Source organism: Sceloporus occidentalis, unplaced genomic scaffold (genome assembly GCF_023333645.1).
Source record: "Sceloporus occidentalis isolate IW3139 unplaced genomic scaffold, rSceOcc1.0.p SCAF_1, whole genome shotgun sequence".
In the NCBI taxonomy this organism is placed as follows: domain Eukaryota; kingdom Metazoa; phylum Chordata; class Lepidosauria; order Squamata; family Phrynosomatidae; genus Sceloporus; species Sceloporus occidentalis.
Window position 1 is genome coordinate 127507340 of NW_028316981.1, and position 18764 is coordinate 127526103.

Here is an 18764-nt window from a genome sequence, read left to right on the forward strand (position 1 = left end):
ACAGATCGTTTCTGCTGCTGTTGTGTCTCTTCAAACTGACTCTGCCTTATGGTAAGCCTATCCCAGGTTTTTTTTTTTGGGGGGGGGGGGCTTGGCAAGATTTATTTCAAGGGGGGGGGGTTGCCATTGCATTCCTCAAGGCTGAATGTGTCTTGCCCATGGTGTCCTGAAGTCCCTGTTCAACACTGAAACCATTATACCATGCTGGCTCTGTTAGATGTTAATCATATGTTAATTTGCTCATCAACACAAAAATGTCTGCATTACCTCCCAACTACTGCAGCTACCAGTGTTAAAACATTATGCCTTTCATGACATTCTTCTTCCAAAGTTGGGGTGATCCCACTCTTGTTTGAATGATGGATTCTGGAAGGCATTGCTGGGGGATTATTGTAGGGCCTAAAGGTAGCTAGCTGTACTGCAGGATTCCTTGAGGCTCTACTTTATCTCCCATGCTGTTCAACCTCTACAGAAAAACACTGGGTGAAGTTATCTGGCAATGTGGGCCTAGGTAAGCAGACAACATCTAGCTCTATCTTTCTTTTTCATCTACTACCTGTAAAGCAGGATTTTGGGCAGCATAATGATTGGATGAGAGGCTATAAACTGAGATTCACTCAACAAGGCAAAAGATCCTGGTTATGGGTGAATTGTCTGTTTTTCCATCTGTCCAGACTTTGTAGTCATTCATTTGGGATGGGGGAACCTTGCTGTTAGTGGCTTTTAGATCTTACATCATTGATGGTTGGCTTTGTTTTTACTTTGGTTTAACTGTGTTATTGCTGAAAACTTTAGAGGTGTCCCCGTGGTGTTTTATTCTGTTTTTCTATTGCTATGTTTTAAAATTTATTTTGTGAACCACCCAGCACACTTTGGGTATTGGTAGGTATAGAAATGTAATAGTTAGGTTGGTAGGTAGGTAGGTAGGTTATAATGTAAACAGGTAGATAATAAATAAATAGGAACCAATGCAGCAAGAGCCAGCAGCCACTGACTGACTTTGGGCAAATCACACTCTTTCAGCATCACAGGAAGGCAATGGCAAGCTCTTTCTGAATAAATCGTGCCAAGAAAACCCTAGGAAAGGATCACTAACTTAAAGTCTTCTAACACTGACAAATAATGTAGCAGCTGCAAAGGTAGTGCCTTCTAAAAGTCCATGTTCTGTAACTGAAGGCAATGTTAAAAGGCTATGTGACTCTACTCCTCCTTTAAGTGATGTTTCACTGTTGTCTGTTAACCATTGGTGCATAAGCTGTTGCAAACAAAGTAGCACTTAACAGATTGTTACAAGCAAACAAAAAGCACTCCAAGTACAGAAAAAAAACCATTTTTTGTATCAGCTGGAGTGCAAGAATGTGGCCTTGTGACTCCACTCCTCCCTCTTCTGTGTCTCTAATCCTGACTGTAAAGGGTGTGCGATTTTCCTGTTATTTCATTGTGTTTCCCAGCTGCTACATGTAAGGGGGTCATTTCCCCCAAATAAACACTCAGAGAAAGTAGGCTTGATTTCCTTCTGATGGTGTCACTTCCGCTCGGTTTTCATAAAACCACAGAACCCATGACCTAGCCAGATTTGAGTATTTATGAGTTTCACATGGTTGTCTCTCCCCTTTACTTACATCCCTTTCAGGTGTACTTGGAAATAAGTCACACTTTGTTTGGTGGGGTTTATTCTGAAGTAAGAATTCATTCATACAACTGTAGCTTTACAAGGCACTCGCAGTGCAGCTTTGAAACGTGGGGAAATGTGGATTTGAAATGAAGAAACTGTGGCGGGTTACAGACTGCCATTAGGGACATCCTGAGGACGTCCCAGTTTGAAAAAGGGGCGTCTCTTCCAGACGCCCCTAACCCTATCACAGACAGAGTCAATGACAAATGACGGCGGCCGTTCCACACGGCCGCCGCCATATTGACATAGCGGACGCTATGCGTCTGCACGTCGCACCCTGGAAGTGACGCTGCGAGTGCGCGACTAGTGCCTCGTGGCATCTCTTCCGGGGCCCAGGAAGGAGCGCTATTTCCGCGCTCCTTCCTCAGAGCGTCCGGGAGCCGCGCGATTTGGCCCCTGTGGCTCCCGGATGCTGAAAGCGGAGGCGGAGCCAGACCACCGCAATCTGGCGGTCTGTAACGCGCCCCTGTGGGAGTGTTTCTTGGTTGGCTGGAAAAGATGTTTTGTAGCCTGGGAAGGTGACACATGGGGATGTACCAAAAAAAAAAAAAAAAAAAGACAGTGAGGAGAGAAGCTCTGTGTGCTAAATGAATAAACAAATGACCATCTTAGAGCATGCGGAGCTTGTGTCCTCACTGTTTTCTGCTTTTAATGTGCTTCTCAGTATTCTCTTTACCATATGGGGATTTCATCTGAGTTGATGTGCCTAGAATTAAATTTTGTTGTGTGCCTGAAGGAAGTTCCATGCAAATTAATCCCTGGATACACATGTGTACAATTGATCTGTCCCTTTTGTACCCTGGATGGGAAACTGTCCAAATGATCTGAATTTCACCTCAGCTGCCTCCACTTTGCACTGACTCTGTCCCCTGACCTAGCCCAATCCACTCCTGGAATTTTCCTGCCCTACCCTTTGGAATCCCACCCCCAGTTGACAAAAAATATTCCTTAGTGTCCATCTTTTAGTCACTTCTGTTCTCCTCTCCCTAAATTGCTTTCCCACCTTCCTCCTCCATCAAATATGTAAATATATAGTAATGCCTTTACTTTGGGCATGGTATGTTCTAAGTGTTTGCACAGGGGCAGCATTGCTTCACTATTTGAATGCTACGGCATGGGAGACAACAGCAACTCTTATCATTCATTTGGGAAAGGGCCACTGATTTCAGTGAAAACAATAAGATTATAGGGTTGAATCTGGTTTGAGTCATGCCTAAGGAAGGACCATAAAAAGCAAGAAAACATAAATTGTGCTTGATTTAGGTCCCACTGATTTCAAAGATTCTTCTCTACATATGACTCAGTTTGAATCCAGCCCATAATTAACTAGAGCACTTTCCAGGCATTGTTCAAACACATAAATGTCCAGAGAGACACAGCTCCTGTGCATGCTATGCACTCCTGAAAGTGTGCCCTGCTGTTGTTGTGTGCCATCATGGCAGTTTTGTCTTGTGGTGACTCTATGAATGAGGGACTGCCAGGAGATGCTGTTATTAAAAGCTCTTCTTAGGTTTTGCAAACTCAGGGACATTTTTGACTGAACCATCTGTGACATGGTTTTCCTCTTTTCCTCCTGCCTTTAACTTTCCCCTACATTAGCATCTTTTCTAATGAGCCATGCCATCTTATGACACATACAAAATACAATAGCCTCAGTTCAGTAATTTTGCCTTTTAGGAAAAGCTCAGGCTTGATGTGCTCTCAGACCCATTCATTTATCTTTCTGGCAGTCCATGGCATCCATAGAACTCTTCTCCAGAACTGCATTTCAAATGAGATGGTTATTTTTCTGTTAACTTTCATCACTGTCTAACTTTCACATCAGTGTATAGAAACCAGAAGTATTATGGATGTATTAATGTATGGATGTATTTGGTATTCAATAATAATGAAGGTATGGCCTCTTCATACTCATTTGAAAGCAAGTAAATACTGCATGGCATTAGGGACCCAGATAAAGCCCAGTCCCTGATCATGTGGAATATCTGACTCTCATTCAAGGGAATGCTGTGTGAAGGAGGTCTGAGGGACTGGGAGCAAACAGATATAAAGGGAAGGGCTAGCATGCATGGGTCCATCTCTCTACCAACTTATAGCCAGTGGAGGCGGGTGGCTTCCATGCCAATGGGGTGGTGAATCCACTTCAAGTTTTAGTTTGAATATTAAAAGAATTATCCAAGGTACTGAAGCCTTTCTCTGAAATGGATTGAGCACCTTGGATAGCTCCTTTAGATTTTGGGCCAAAACGCAAAGTGGGTGCATTGCCTGACATGCAGACCACCAGCCATTACTGTTTATAGCCCTGTGGCTAATGTCGTACTGAAATCAATGGACTTAAATGTTTTCACCTCTGGTGAGAAATCAATGGAACTTGCACATCTTCACCTCTAGCAGACTTGTGCCCCTCAAAAATACAGGATCTTTACTGATGTCCAAAGAGCACAGAGCCAAACTACACATAATGTGGGCATTTCTATTCTGAAGAGAGAAAAGAAGTCATAGGACTCCACTCTTATTTGCCTTGATCTGGTTTGCTTTCCTTATACCAGTTTGCTGCTGACAATATCATCTCCCTGAACTGATCTCTATCATTAGGCAGAGGAAGGCAGCAACCTCAGGCAGCAATGGTATGTGTGCAGCACTGGATTCCAGTGCCCTACTGAGAATGTTGAAGTAACATTCAAATGCCAGTCTGGACTTGTTCTTTGCTTCAGGCTGGGGATAATGGGGTTTGTCATCTAACATCTGGGGCTGGTGTAATAGTTCAGCCTCCAAGCCCCTCATTACTTTCAGTTCAATTATCCTGGGCCGGAGTGCTTTTAAACTATTACAGAGTGGGGAACAGCTTCTGAAAGGGACTGTGCATCTCTAACTACTCTACTTTGGCACAGCAGGAGAGAAGAAAACATAAGCTTCCTTTCTGAGGTACTGCCAAGGCTGCTGGCACCACTCATCCAGCATGCCTGCTGGCTTGTGTTCATTGAACAATAGCTACCTCTCCCAACTGGCAGCAGGGCAAGACTAAGGAAGTGACACACCAGCACTGCTGCTGCAGCAGCAGCAGCAGCAGTTGGGGTTGCTAGATCCATGGCGGCTAAGATGACTTATTATCTTCTCACACTTGGAAATGTGCAACTAGGGCCCATTCAAGAAAACAGGCACTCGCCTGCTTTTAGATGTTGTCAGTGTATTGTGAATGTCAATGATGTCTGTGTATTTTGAAAACACTGGGCTTGCAAACAGACCCACAGTAAGGCCTTTGAAATGCTGCAGTGTAGCAGTTCCAAACAGGGCCCAGGAACAGCTTGAAGCATTCAAGGCCAGCAAAGCTCCCTTATTGTTCTTTTTGATCTTATAAAGTGTGGCAGGCACCATTTTTTCCCTAACTCAAATTGAACAGAACCCTGCTGAGGGCACTATTCTCATAGAGGGGTGTGTGTGTGTAGGGGAAAAAACAATGCTATTCTTCCTCATCCAAAAAAATTCTCTGTGTTATGCTGTTAATAGATTGTTAAATGCAGAAATGTTGCATTTTAAATGCAGAAGGGAAGACTGTGTCACTTACAAAGAAATCAAGCACACTTACTGTATATGTGATGTTACATTTTATATGTCATTTATAAATGATTAACAGATGATATTCTTCTTGTGTGCCTTTAAGTAGTTTCTTATGTCTGGTAATCCCATCACATAGATTTCTTGGCAAGATTCTTTCAGAAGGGGTTGGCTTTTGCCATTCTCTAAGGCTGAGAGAGTGTGACTTGCCTAAGATCACCCAGTGGGTTTCCATGGCTGAGCAGGGATTTGTACCCTGATCTCCAGAGTCATTGCCCAGTGCTCAAACCAATATGAAATACCCTGGCTTTCACCAGATGTTCTTAGTATGTTCAAAACATGAGCAAAGCATGTTCAGGGGAGTTATCATCAGGTCCACAGAAAGTACCACAAAATATTATAAAGCATGGATACAACTGAAAAGCATGGATAAAAGACGAACTCATATACCTGTTTAGATTCTTACTGTCTCTAAAACTATTGTTATAGCTTAAGCCATTTTTCTGTTTATGTATTACCTTTATATAATAATAATAATAATAATAATAATAAATATCTACTTTTCCTCCAAGAAGCTCAGTGAAGAATGTATATGTCGCTGGCCTCCATAAAAACAACCTCATAACAAGAAACCTATTATCTTTTGTTTAAAAGAAAGAATCTTCATTTAAAAAAAAAACCTGTGAGGTAGACCAGGTTTAAGGTCAATGAAGGAGCTTCATGGCTGAGTAGGAATTTGCACCAGAATCTCACCAATCCTATTTATATATAGATATATTTTAAAATGTGCCAATAACAAAAGTTATTTTGGGAGGGATGACAAGAGGAAAGTGTTGTGGAGTCCAATAAAGTGTCTGTTGGGTTTTGGTTCCAGGACCTTCTATGGATACAAAAATCAGTGGACACTCAAGTCCCTTTATATACAATGGCATAATAAAATTGTGTTCCTGATCTAAAATGGCAAAATCAAGGTTTGTTTTGTGGGATTTTTTAAAATATACATTTTCAAACTGTAGATAGTTGAATCCGTGGATACAGAATCTGTGGGTATGGAGGGCCAGCTGTGCCTCTTGAGGGAACTAGTTTGGAGAAAGCTGGAGGACTCCAGAGTGTCCTGCCTTCTGATGCTCCCTCTTGGCCAAGGTCCCTTTGGACTGTGACATAGACCCAACTACTATTATCCTGAAAGAAAGGTATTTGCAGAGTGTTGTTAATCATTATTAACAAATAACATAGTATCTCAACAGTTTCTGCTTGTCCCTTATACATTTCATCCATGCTATGGAGGGAAGGGACTGGTTACTTGTGCACATCCACAACCTTGAGGTGACATATTCAAGGGTGGCCACATTGGCCATATAGTAAAGTACAACAACCTCCAAAATCCACAAAACAGTGATAACTTTATTCAGACAACCCAAATGCCCCCAAACTCCACTGGCTTCTTCATCCAGCAAAGGTGTTAAGAATCATACAGGAGGGGAAAAAAAGATAAAAGGATTGATGGGGCATCCACACTGCAGAAATAATCTGGTTTGATGCTGCTTTAATACCCCTGGTTCAATGCTATGGAATTTTGGGAAGTGTAGCCCTGCTGAGGATCGGGTGGTGGGATCGTGCAGAGCTCTGGTGCCCCAACAAGCTACACTTCCCAGAATTTCATAGAACTGAGCCAGGGGAAGAGGCAAGAGCCATCTCCCTTTACCCAGAGGGCCCTTAATCTGGGAAGAGGGTTGGCAGTCCAGGTCTTTTCTCTCCAAAGGCCCCTGAGGGAGGAGGGCTAGTGTCTGGGGCCCAAATGCGTTGGGCTGTTCAACCACGGATAAACCCAAGGAGCGCGGGAGGCTGCATCCGCACTGGAGAGATCATCACCCGGTTTGGCAGCGCTTGAACTCCGCCAGCAGCCTCATCCCCCTCCCTCCTTGCCCCTTGCCCTTCCCTCTGGGGCCGAGGGGGCCGTCCAAAGGGCGACCGGCAGCCCTCCTCCTCCTCCTCCTGCTGCTGCTGCTGCTGCCAGCGCCGCGTTCAGGACCTTGAGGGGAACTTTGGGGGAAGGAGGAGGAGGAGGAGGCGAGGAGGAGGGGAGGGTCTTCTTCTTCTTCCCCGGCCTGGCCTCCTTGCCCTGCCTGGCCTTCCCCCCCAGAGTGCCGCCCAGGCCGAGCGCAGCAGCGGGGCCATGTCCGACCCGGCGGTGAACGCGCACCTGGAAGGGATCATCTCCGACTTCGAGGGTAAGGAGGGCCAGGGACCCCAGCCCTCCTCAGGGACCCCCTCAGGGCAGGACCCTTGGGGCATCCCCTCCTGGCTGGGGAAAGGAGGACGCCTGGGTCCTCCGAGGGAAGGGAAGCGAATGGAGGACATGACCAGCACCCCCCTCCCCGGGGAAGAAAGGACCAACCCAAAGCTGAGAGATGTGCATCCATGCTGCTTAGCCGGGCTCAAAATGGAGGGCGTTGGGAAACTCCTCCTGATGGGGAAAAGGAGGAGGCTGCCTGGGAGGGAGAAGGGCAGGGCAGGGGATCCCCTCTTCCCCGAGGGTTGGCCCTCCCTCCCCTTTTCTTTCCCTGGAGGCCGGAGGGAAACCCCCGCAGCCTGGGTCCAGCTCCGCGCGCAGGATCCGGCCAGGAGCAGGCCCTGGGGGCTGAGGAGCCTTGCTCTCCCGAGGGGGCCCTTTTGCCCAGGGCAGGGGGGGCTAAGATGGGGTCCTTTCGCTCCCCTTCTCCCAAGGCCCTCCGCCCTCTCTGCCCTTCCGAGGAGACGCTCTCCTCCCGAGGGAAGGGCGCAGGGCGGCCCTCCTGCCCAAAGGCAGCTTCCTCGCACGCCTTTGAGGCAGATGGGGTTTTTAAAGACATCCCCATCCATCTTTATAGATATGTGTGTTTCCTCACCTGTGAAATGGGGATAGGTGTGTGTGTGTGTGTGTGTGTATGTGTGTACCCATTTCACTGAAGAGGAAACTGAGGCCCTCTACATCTCTAGATGTATGTGTGTGTCTATAGGTATTTCCCATTTCACAGATGAGGAAACAGGCCCTGTCCAAATATCGCCATGTCTGAAAATGTGACAAGCCTGTTGCCTCTTCTTTTTGCCTTTGCGATGAGGAGGGTAGTCTGTGGCGGCCTTTTCTGTTTGTTGGTCTTCATAAGAGGGACTCCTCCTCACCCCACCTTTTCCTTATGGGGTGAAGAGAGAAAGAAACCAGTACCTTTGGCTGCATCCGCACTGCAGATACAATCCAGCTTGATGCCGCCCTCACTGCCACAGGTCCATGCTATGGAATTCTGAGAACTGTCATCTACCCTGCCTTCATTTAGCCTTCTCTGTCAGGGAGCTCTGGTGCCCCAACAAACTACAGTTCCCAGGATTCCATGGTTTGTTGCAGTGGCAGTTAAAGTGGTGTCAAACTGGATTATCTCTGCAGTGCAGATGCAGCCTTTGTGGAATTTCTTGCAGCCTAAAGCAGGAGCACGCTGGAAGCCTTCCCTCCTTCCCTCCCTCTCCTTTTTGTTTTGCTTGGCACTCCCTCCATGCCCACCCCCCCCCCCCATTCTCAAAACTGACAGGCCAGTCAGCAAAACTGGTGTGTTTGTGTGTGTCCTGTGCCTTTTCCCTGAGCAGTTCTGGGTTATGTCTCTTGATTTTCAAGAGAGGAAGGAAGGCTCTGAATGTCTGAAGAGGGAAAAGTTCTCCAGGCCTTTCGCTCTCAGCCCTCAAATCTGTCTCTGTTAGGCTCAGGCTTAAGTCCAGTTTCCAGCAATGTTTTCCCAAGTCTAAAGGAGTTGGCACAAGTTACTCTTAGGCCTATTGTTCTGTGTAGATGTAATTGGATCTGAAAGGATTGCAGAGTGTTGGAGCCTTTCTCTGCTGGAGAACTAGGAGAGTTTTTAAAAATGGACTTTAAACATCAGCAGTTTTCATGTCATAGAAACGTTCCCATGTTGTTTCTTGGCCTGATGGAGTTGGTGGCATGTCTGCCTGGTGGTTTTCTGTGCCATTGGATTCATACTAGGGCTAACCTAGAAACAGATGAGGACTGCTGTGGAGAGTGATTTTTTAAAAAATGGGTCATATAAATTGCATGGCCTGGACATCTTCTGGGGTCTTCTCTCCATGGGGCAGAGTGTGAGAGATGTATGTGGAGAGATCAGAGTAGTTCTATGCACCCCTTTTTCCGTGTGTTCAACATAGGTTTTGATCTGCAGAGATGCCCTCAAACTGCCAATGCAACAATCTGAAGAAGAATCTGGGTGTATTTCACAATTCAGACTTGCAGAATTCTGCAGTTCTGACTTGCAGAATGACAGGAGGTGACCCCTTGGGAACTCCAACTACAGTAGCTTCTAGCTCTGCAGCCTATGAAAAATATTGTCTTTTCGTTGGGGCAGGACACAGAAGGGCCAGAGATGATTTTCAGTAAATAAATAAAACTGTGCCATCTGAGATACTGCTGCCCAGGGTCAGGAAGGAAGCACTATCCAATGGAATCCTGGGATTTGCAGTTTTATAAGAGCTTTAGCTTTCTCTGTCAAAGGGTACTGTTGCCCCACAAAGCTAAGAATCCCAGGATGCTGTAGGTTGGAGCCATGGCAGCTAAAGCAGTGTCAAACTGGATTATTTCTACAGTGTCAGTCTCTGATATCTCCAAGTAAAAGTGGCAGTAAATCCCTCCAGATGGATTTAGCCTATAATGCCCATCAGTCCTAGCCAGAATAGGCAATGGTAATAGATTATGGGAGCTACAGTCCAGCAACGTATTCTCCTACCTTTGGACTAAAAACAATCCCATGGGGATTGGAAAACTGCTGCTAAACAAAACAGCCCATTTTATTTAGTCTAGCCTTCCTTTTCTATTTTCCCTTTATCCAGTTCATATTCTAAGGTGGTATATGACAAAATATATATGGTGAAATTGTTTATTACAATAATACTCGTAGGCGTAATACACCTGATAAAAGACAACAGTCAACATTTTTATGTTCTCTAGAGCCTAGACCATTTTAAATGCCTGGGTACATAAAAGTGTCTTGTTTAGTGAAAGTCTGGCAGCATAGGCATCTGACAAGCCATCTTCAAGGCAGTGTTATTTCAAAGCTAAGGGAGAATGTGTCACAGTGAAAATTACCTTCTCCCTTAAATGAAATATGTCTGATAGAGAAGGGTTTCAGCAGAAGACTTTATGGCACAGGAAACAAGGGAAGGAAGAAGGCCTTCAAGCCAAGGTTGAGGATCAAGACTCATCTTGAAATAGGGTGCATCCCCTGCCTTTTGCTTGGACCTGGAACCACTGGTGACTTCAAGTATGTTAGTTCTACTTGCCCATTTAAGATTTTAAAGGTAAATGCTAACAGTGTGCATTGGGTCTGGAGGCTAACAGGTAGAGAGTTGGTGTTTTATTATCAGTAGATTAGGCTGTATTAATTAGACTTCCTGAAGCCATATTCTGTATTGATTTAAACTTCCAAAGACAGCCCTGTAATGGTAATTCATAGCAGTAATCTACATTGGAGGTTATTGGCTCACAGATCACTGTGGCCAGACTATGGCTGCCCAGGACTGGTGAAATAGCCAAAGCTATTAGAAGTCAATATTGGGATAGACAGATAAAGATCCTGTTCTTTCATAAAGTTTCTTCCTGAATTCCTGTGTCCTGCCTAGGTCTCTTCCCTTCCTAGCCTCCTCATAGTCAGCAGAAGCACATCAGGGTTACTCAGTTCTTCCCCTGAACCCTGCCCCATGAAGGCCAGGAGAAATTCAGTGAGAGGGCATAAAGATTTCTTCATCCTGCTGCCTCCCTCCATTCCCACACTGCTCAGGGCCCTGGGATGGAGCTCTCCTTGGTCTTTTTTGTGCTCTGTGAGCTCTGTTGTGGTTTACACTTGAAAAATATGTTTCTTTCACATTGTCCCCTCACATAATATGATGGGGGTTTCTGGCACAGAGCACCCTTGGCTCTGGCCAGGAAGAGCTTGTCCTGAGATCCCTCTCTGTCCTTGACAAGTAGGATCATTATAGGACAGGCATGGGGAACGTACCACCCTCCAGGTGTTAGACCACAGCCCACATAAGCCATGGAAAGCATATTAATGGATTGTAGGACTTGCAGTCTAGCATCATCTTGAGGACCATGTGTTAGCCACCTCTGTTTCAGAAAGGAGGAGTGGGAAGGAAATGGGTATGGTTGCATTTCATCCAGCTTGATCTCCTGAGAAGGGCAGCCTTAGTTTTGCAGTGAAATCCAAGCTTGAAGCCGTGGTGCAGGTGAGACAACTTATTTTATTGGACTGTAATTCCTAGTTCACCTTGCCAATGTAGACAGGGATAAAAGATGATTGGAGCTGGCATCCAGCAATGTTTAAAGGACCAAACGTACAATGATAGAATCACTGAGTTGGAAGGGACCCCAAGGGCATCTGGTCCAACCCCCCTGCCATGCAGCAATATGCAGCTCAAGCACTCCCAAAAGAGAATCCACCACTGTTTGTGGCAGTCTATTCCACTATTGAATGGCTCTTGCAGTAAAGATGTTCTTCCTAATGTTTGGGTGGAACCTGTTTGCTTGTACAGTAATTTGAATCCATTGGTCCAAGTTCTGATCTCTGGAATAGCAGAAGGCAAGCTTGCTTTGTCATTTACTGATCACCCCTTCAGATATTTAAATATTTATTTTATATCCTTCCTTTCTCCTGACATAGGGACTCAAGGCAGCTAACAATAAATTAAATCCAGTGCAAATTAAAAACAATACAAACACATTTTAAAAGGATAAATATAAAACATAAAAAATTGAACAGTTTATAAAATTAAAACACTAAACATTAAAAATATTAAATGCATTTTTAAAAACTATATACAAACCTTAAGATCTGAATTGCAGAGCATTTAAAAGCCCAGCCCTTGTCAGTTTTAAAAAGCCTGATGTTACAAAAATATTTTTACTTGCTGCTGAAAGGAGAGCAAGGATGAGGCCATTCTGGCCTCTCTGGGGAGGGAGATCAAATTTGGAGCAACCACTGAGAAGGCCCTCTCCCTTGTACCCTCCAAATGATCCTGAGAGGGTGGTAAGACAGAGAGAAAGACCTCTATGGAAGATATTAACACTCTAATGGGCTCATAAAGGGAGGTACAGTCCTTCAAATAACTGGGAACTATAGGGTGAAAACCAACATTTTAAATTGTGTCTGGAAATGGATTAGCAGCCAATGACTATCATGCCATTATGGGGGGTCTTCTTTTCTCCAAAATAAGCATACCCATCAAAATAAGTTGTTCCTCACAGGATTGGTTTCCAGAAACTTTGATCATCTTTCTTGTCCTCTTATGAACATGTTTGATTTTATCAATATCCTTCTTCAACTGTGGTGCCCAGAATTGGACTCCTGTTGTCTGACCAAAACAAAATGGAGTGGTACTGTTACTACTTTCCCATTTCTTGCTGTGCTTGGTCACAGACCTTAAGTCACACACAATCCAGTCCATTTCTGTGATGCAAAATGGGGGTGTGCTCTCTCTTTAGGTTGGTCACAGGAACAGCAAGGAGTGACCATATAACACCAATACTGAAGTCACTCCACTGGCTGCCTATCAGTTTCCGGACACAATACAAGGTGTTGGTTATCACCTTTAAAGCCCTACATGGCTTGGGCCCAAGCTATCTTCCATACAATCCGCCCTGTACCCTCAGGTCCTCTGGGGGGAATTTACTACAACCCTTAAAGACCAGGCTGATGGCGACCTCCCAGAGGACATTTTCTGCAACCACTCCCAATTTATGGAATGGCCTGCCGGACAAGATCTGTTACATTAACAATCTAGAGAGCTTTTAAAAAGCCATTAAGACTGATCTCTTCCGGCAGGCCTTCCCGGAATAAAATACTCAGCCACGGACAAGACTTCCCATCTAGTGACTCTGCCCATGATGATTTTGTTTGTTTATTTGGATTAGTTGGTTTTTAATCTTATATTGTTTAATCTTGTTTTAAGGGGGGGTACTGTGTATATATAGCTGTATTTTAACTTGCTGTACACCACTTTGATTGCTTGACAAAAAGCAGGATAGAAATAAAAACATTATTTTATTATTTTATTTATAGGAATGGAGAAAGATCCATTCATTTCCCTTCCACAATGGGAGATTAGTGAGGCATGGAAACCACTTTGCTTTCATGGAGTCATGACTATTGACCATGGTTATTCTCTTACTCAGAGAGTTCAGAGGGCAGATGTGACTCTCATCTGACTTTGTTTTGGTAGAACAGAACACCCTCAACTTCTGTGATTGAAGTTGCATGGTGGGAGGGACAGGATCAAGGGAAGCTGAAAAACTGAGGTGCCTGAATCTGGCTGGCAGATTGTCTCCTCAGAATCCCTTCATAGCTCAGCTGAGTTCAGAGCATATCATTTTCCATGGGCATTGTCCTGGGTACAGAAATCTAGAGTTCTGTTTGGTTGTTGCTTCAGTCAAAATAGTGTGACTCTGACATGAAGGAGAAGTATATTCTAGCTCAGAATTAGGTAGCAACTGTGTATCATATTTGCTTGTTGACTCCCAGTGTATGTGCCAGTTTGGGGAATGTGGTGGAATGCTAAACTGCAATTAATGTATGATTTGCAGGTGCTGTTGTCAAATTAGAAAAACAAAACAAAACATCACAACTAATTTAATTGAATGTATCAAAATCTAGATCAAGATGAGGAAAGTGTGGGCTCCATGTGGCCCCCAAACTCCACTCCCAGAGCCTGGGAGAAGATTCCCAAGGGTCCCGCGAATGCCTCCCTTGTTTGTTTGTTTGTAAAAAACAGTCTCATTTTTAGGGGAGATTTTATATCAGAAAATGGCTCTAATTTGACTCATGATGGTGTGATTTAGCCTTCTCACACTCCTAAACCTTCCCTAAAGAGGCAAGAAATGGTGACACACTGGAGCAGCCTATAAGAGGAGCAAAACTTGGCTGCTGTCTTCCATGCATTTGTACACTCTACTGTGGTCTAGAGAGAATGTGAACTGATGCACTTTGGTGAATTAGTCCTAATATGTTCAAATAACAACTCTTGAGCATTGAATGTTTGTATGAGCAATCCAGCAAGGAAGAGAATAGATGACAGGAGTGGAATCTTTTAAGAGAAGGGATTACCATGTACACCTTTTCTTGGCTGCTCCCCTCTGATTTTTTCCTGTCAGAATAGTGTGTGATTTTGCTTCTGCTAGGCTCCACCCAAGACATTTGGCTACCTAAATGAAGATCAACTTAGTGGCCACTGTTCCCTATAGAGGAGGCAGCTGAGCTGGCTTCTTTCAGTTCTGACAATGAGAGAGTGGCTTCCAAAGGGACACAAGAGACACACAGCACTGTTCTCCATTGCATTGTTAGTACTCACCTATCACTTCATTTGCTGTCCTGTTCATCATGTGATCAAAGCAATGCAGACAAAATGGAAAGCCTGTTACAGTCCATGACCAGAAGTGTCTCTGCCTCATCACTCAGTCTTTCTTGGTGGTACTACATAAGAGGTGTTGGGAGAAGTTAACAAACAAAGGAGGGCAACCAGGCAAGTCCACAACAAACAATACATCACTGCACCACCTAGGAAGAGATGCCTCCTTGCTCTCCCTCTCCCTTATTGATGGCACAAGACAGCAGCTCTGCTCTGCCTAATGGTAGAGTTAGTGCTGGCTTGCCTACATGCTTGCTGTGCTGTACATATCAATATCTCCCTCCCCCTCCCTTTGTTCTGCCTCTTTGGCACTTGGTTACTGGCACATTTTCAAAGTTTTGATGACAATAGTGAAGGCTAAGAAATGATGTGGACTTGTTCCTCTATGGAGCTCTCAGGCCAATGCTTGGAGTCTTGTGGGCCTTGTATGCTAGGAGTCTTGTGGACACATGAGTGAAGGAGGTAGCACCATAAGGTAGTACATTTCCTTGGAATGTACAGGTAGCCTTCTGTATGAAGTACTCACTCTGGAATCCAAACATGGGTATACTTGTGTTGGAAAGGAGTGGGGCTTTTTAAAAGCTCAGATTAATTTTTGGGGAATCTTGCCATGCCAGCTCAGAAATACTCTTCCCCTCTATATGGGTAAAGTTCATGCAGCAGGGACGTGGGGAGTAGTAGAAATTTGTTTATGTTTATTTATCAATTAAATTGTTTATGTCCTGCCCTATATCTGAAAATTTCAATGTGGGATTCAGAGAAGGAAAACAACATAAAAGAATTCCAAAACAGTCTAAACAGTTTCACAAAATTCACCATAATTGGGCAGAAACAACTTCTTTTTGGAGACAGGACCTAAAGAAAAGGATGTCATCCAAATAATTTTTGATAGCAAAGGAAGGCACAACAGAGCTGATGAGTGCAGTTCATTTATTTAGTTTCTGTAACTTGCTACAGTATCTGTAGGCTGCCATTTTTGTACTGGGTGAATCATTTTCATAAGCAGTCTTGCAGGTCACTACAAAAAAAAGTCTTATCCTTGATATATCAATAGATATAGTCATAACTCAGCTAACAAAGCCTCTGGTGGTGAAATTCCTTTTTTCAAAGGCCTTTTATGCCTACATGGGGTGTGCAGACTGGCAGGAAAAGCCAGATTTGGGGACAGAGTCACGGCGTTGTGTCCATATGACACATGCCCCGGCTCCACCCCAGGCTGGTGTGATGCTGTGCGCCACAGCACATGCTGCATGGTGCCATGGCGCTTCTCTGTTGCTGCATACACACGACGCAGCACTGAAGGAGCACTGTAAAGTCACAGCACCGTGGCGATTGCACCCTTTGTAGGGTGCAAAAAGGAACTGCTTATTACAGCTCCCTTTTGCACTCTGCAAAGGCAAGATTGGGACCATGGTGTGCAGTTGCTACAGCCCTGATCTGGCTGTAAAAGGGGTGTCTGGAGACCGCCCCTTTGGGGTTGTCTGCATTGCCCCAGTCTCCTTTCTTTCTTCCCCCCTATTTCACTGGAAGTTTTTTTTTAACAGCATCAGGAGGATGGTAAAGGAGATCTGGAGGAAACACCTCTGTGTGCCTGCCTACAAAAGGCAAAGTGAAAAACAGCTGCCTCCTGAATCCTTTACAGAGCACCCAAAGACAGCATAACAGGCAGAAAAAGGGAGAGCAGATAAGCCAGCCTTCCCAGTGATCTCCAGCGTACTTTAGAAGTACTAGAGATCAAAATGGAAATCATAAGAAGAGTGGAGGGTGGTGAAAGAAAAAGTTATCCTTAGATGCATTTTGGAAGAAGCCTCCAAATACTCATTAAAAGTTCAATATGTTTTTATTTTGCTGACCTGACCTGGTTATTTCATACTGTTAGTTTTTGATAAAAAGTTCAACATCCTGAAGCATGTTGTTGTTCTTTTTTGTGATATAGGAACATCTCCCTCTTCTTTCCATGTTATTTCTGCCTCAGATACCAAATTTTCTGTAAAAGAAGAAGTGACCAGGAACACATCTGCTTTTATAACAGGTTTACCTGTACATAGAACTGAACTGAAAATATAGCAGTTTCTTCTCTGCTTCTTCCATATGTTTCCTGTCTGAGGTGAACACAAATTGATCACAGTGTATCTCAAAACTGAATACAGGGATGGCTACTGACATGGTCACAGTTAGGCCCATGTATCATGAGCAGACATTGAATGTATGTAGAAAGGAATCTTGGAAGATGAATGCACAAATTAAACCAAGGAAAAGAAAACTCTGTCCTGCAAAAATAATCTTTCCCACACAGGGTCTAGATGCAGCTTGTGAGGGGTCCAGGTGATGCCTCTCTCCAAGCTCTACTTTTTGTCATTGGGAAGATTCCCTCATGCACTTTTTGCCTCCCAGCTGGGAAGAATAGGGAAGGCAAACTGAGGTGAGGGTAGCCTATTGTTATCTCCAGTTTCAGGTCAAAGATAGCAGTGGAATTGCCCCCTCCTTGCATTTTCATTGGGAAATGCAAGCAGGGCAGGAGGAAATCCCATGGCTATCTGCAACCTGAGATCAGAGATAGCAGGAACAATGCTCTGGGTGGAGAGAGATGTGGAACTAGTGTCTCTTTGTCTACACAGAGAGGGACAAATTGACCCATTGAAGGGATGGGACTAGAAATATATTAATGGAGAGGTGTGGTATGGGGGTGGGCTTCCCCATCATGATCTCATCTGGTCTGCCAGCTTGATTTCGGTGTATGTTGAGAAGAGAAGAGAAGAGAATCCATTTTCCCATCCTTGGACTGGAATGCATTATTATTCCACTGATCATCCTGTTTTCTGCCTCTGCGTGTCCCTCACTGGTGTTTAGGGACTGATGTTCCTACTCCCACTCATCTGATTATATAATAATAATTTGTTTTATTTATATACCGCTATTCCAAAGATCATAGCGGTGAACAGCAAGTAAGCTAATTAGCAAGTAGGCTAATTTGCCCCCAACAGTCTGGGTACTCATTTTAGCGACCTCGGAAGGATGCAAGCCTGAGTCGAGCTTGGGCCCTTTTGCTGGTCTTGAACTCGCAACCTTGTGGTTTTGAGTGAATGGCTGCAGTACAGGCATTTAACCACTGCGCCACCAGGGTTCCCTGGTGGCAGTGATGGCAGTGATATGTTTATCTCGGGAGCTGCACTTAAGCACTTAAATAGTTTTCCATTGTGACATAATTCTATGAAAAACCTTTCTTTGCTTCTCATTATATGAGATGCTATGGGATAAGCTTTACTCAAGGGGGGGCACTCAGGCGGCATTTCTCCTTGAATCCAAGCTGTCCATGTTGGTGTGTTGCTGTTTGGTCTACAGGAAGACACTCTGTCAGTCCTGCAGGTGGAGCCTTTCATGACATGATTGACTTCTATGACTCCATGTTCTCCCCCCAACCCCAGCCTTTTCCATAATTTTTCTGAATTCAAGATGGCTCTGGCCAGTGGTTTCAGAAGGACATAACAGATTCTCTCATGCAACTCAGGAGGAGGCGATTTACACACAGTTTTCCTATTTCAGGATAGAAGAATTATCTCTCCTTATCTCAAAGTTTGCTTTTGTCTGTCAGAATGATAGCTCTTCTTCTCAAGAAAGAATTCTAGCTCAAAACGTCTCCCACTGCTAGCAGAAACCATCTACAAAAGTTACCATAATTGTTTTGGATCTGTTGTTCTCTGGGAGGCCCACTGTGGTTATTAGACTGATAACATAATTATGCCTGTATAATGTGTCTGGGATGATGTGAGGTATGCTTGGACTATCTTGAAAGGAGATTGGCCAAAGATCAATTGCTTTGAATAAGCATAGCATGATGCCACCACCCACTCCCTCTCCTGCTTGTCCTTCCATTATTTAAATTCTGTTTTGCCAGCACTCAGGCAAGAGAATGTGACTCACTCCCCTGCATTTACAGGACTTGGCAGGCCTTTTGAGGAGTTCTTCTTCTCATTAGCTCAGCTTGTACTTGTGCCAGTGTTTCTCACAGGCTCACCCTTGCCAAGAGGATCTCCATTTGTCTGCCAGAAACACCAAATTAGCCAGAGCTGCTGATTATGAAGCCGGCACCACGTCAAGACAG

The 18764-nt window shown here is 44.5% G+C and overlaps 1 protein-coding gene across 3 annotated transcripts in view; it reads left to right on the plus strand.

The window, feature by feature from the left end:
• SEPTIN9 (septin 9) overlaps positions 1-18764 on the plus strand; it is a 339779-nt gene that overhangs the window by 121621 nt on the left and 199394 nt on the right. The window contains exon 1 of one of the 3 annotated variants that reach the window (XM_089534889.1): positions 7331-7461. The exons of the other annotated variants lie outside the window; for them this stretch is intronic. Within the exon in view, the coding sequence (XP_089391015.1) occupies positions 7407-7461 (55 nt within the window). The 5' untranslated portion in view covers positions 7331-7406. Of the gene's footprint in view, positions 1-7330; positions 7462-18764 lie in introns of those variants that run through there. 3 annotated transcript variants of the gene reach the window in all.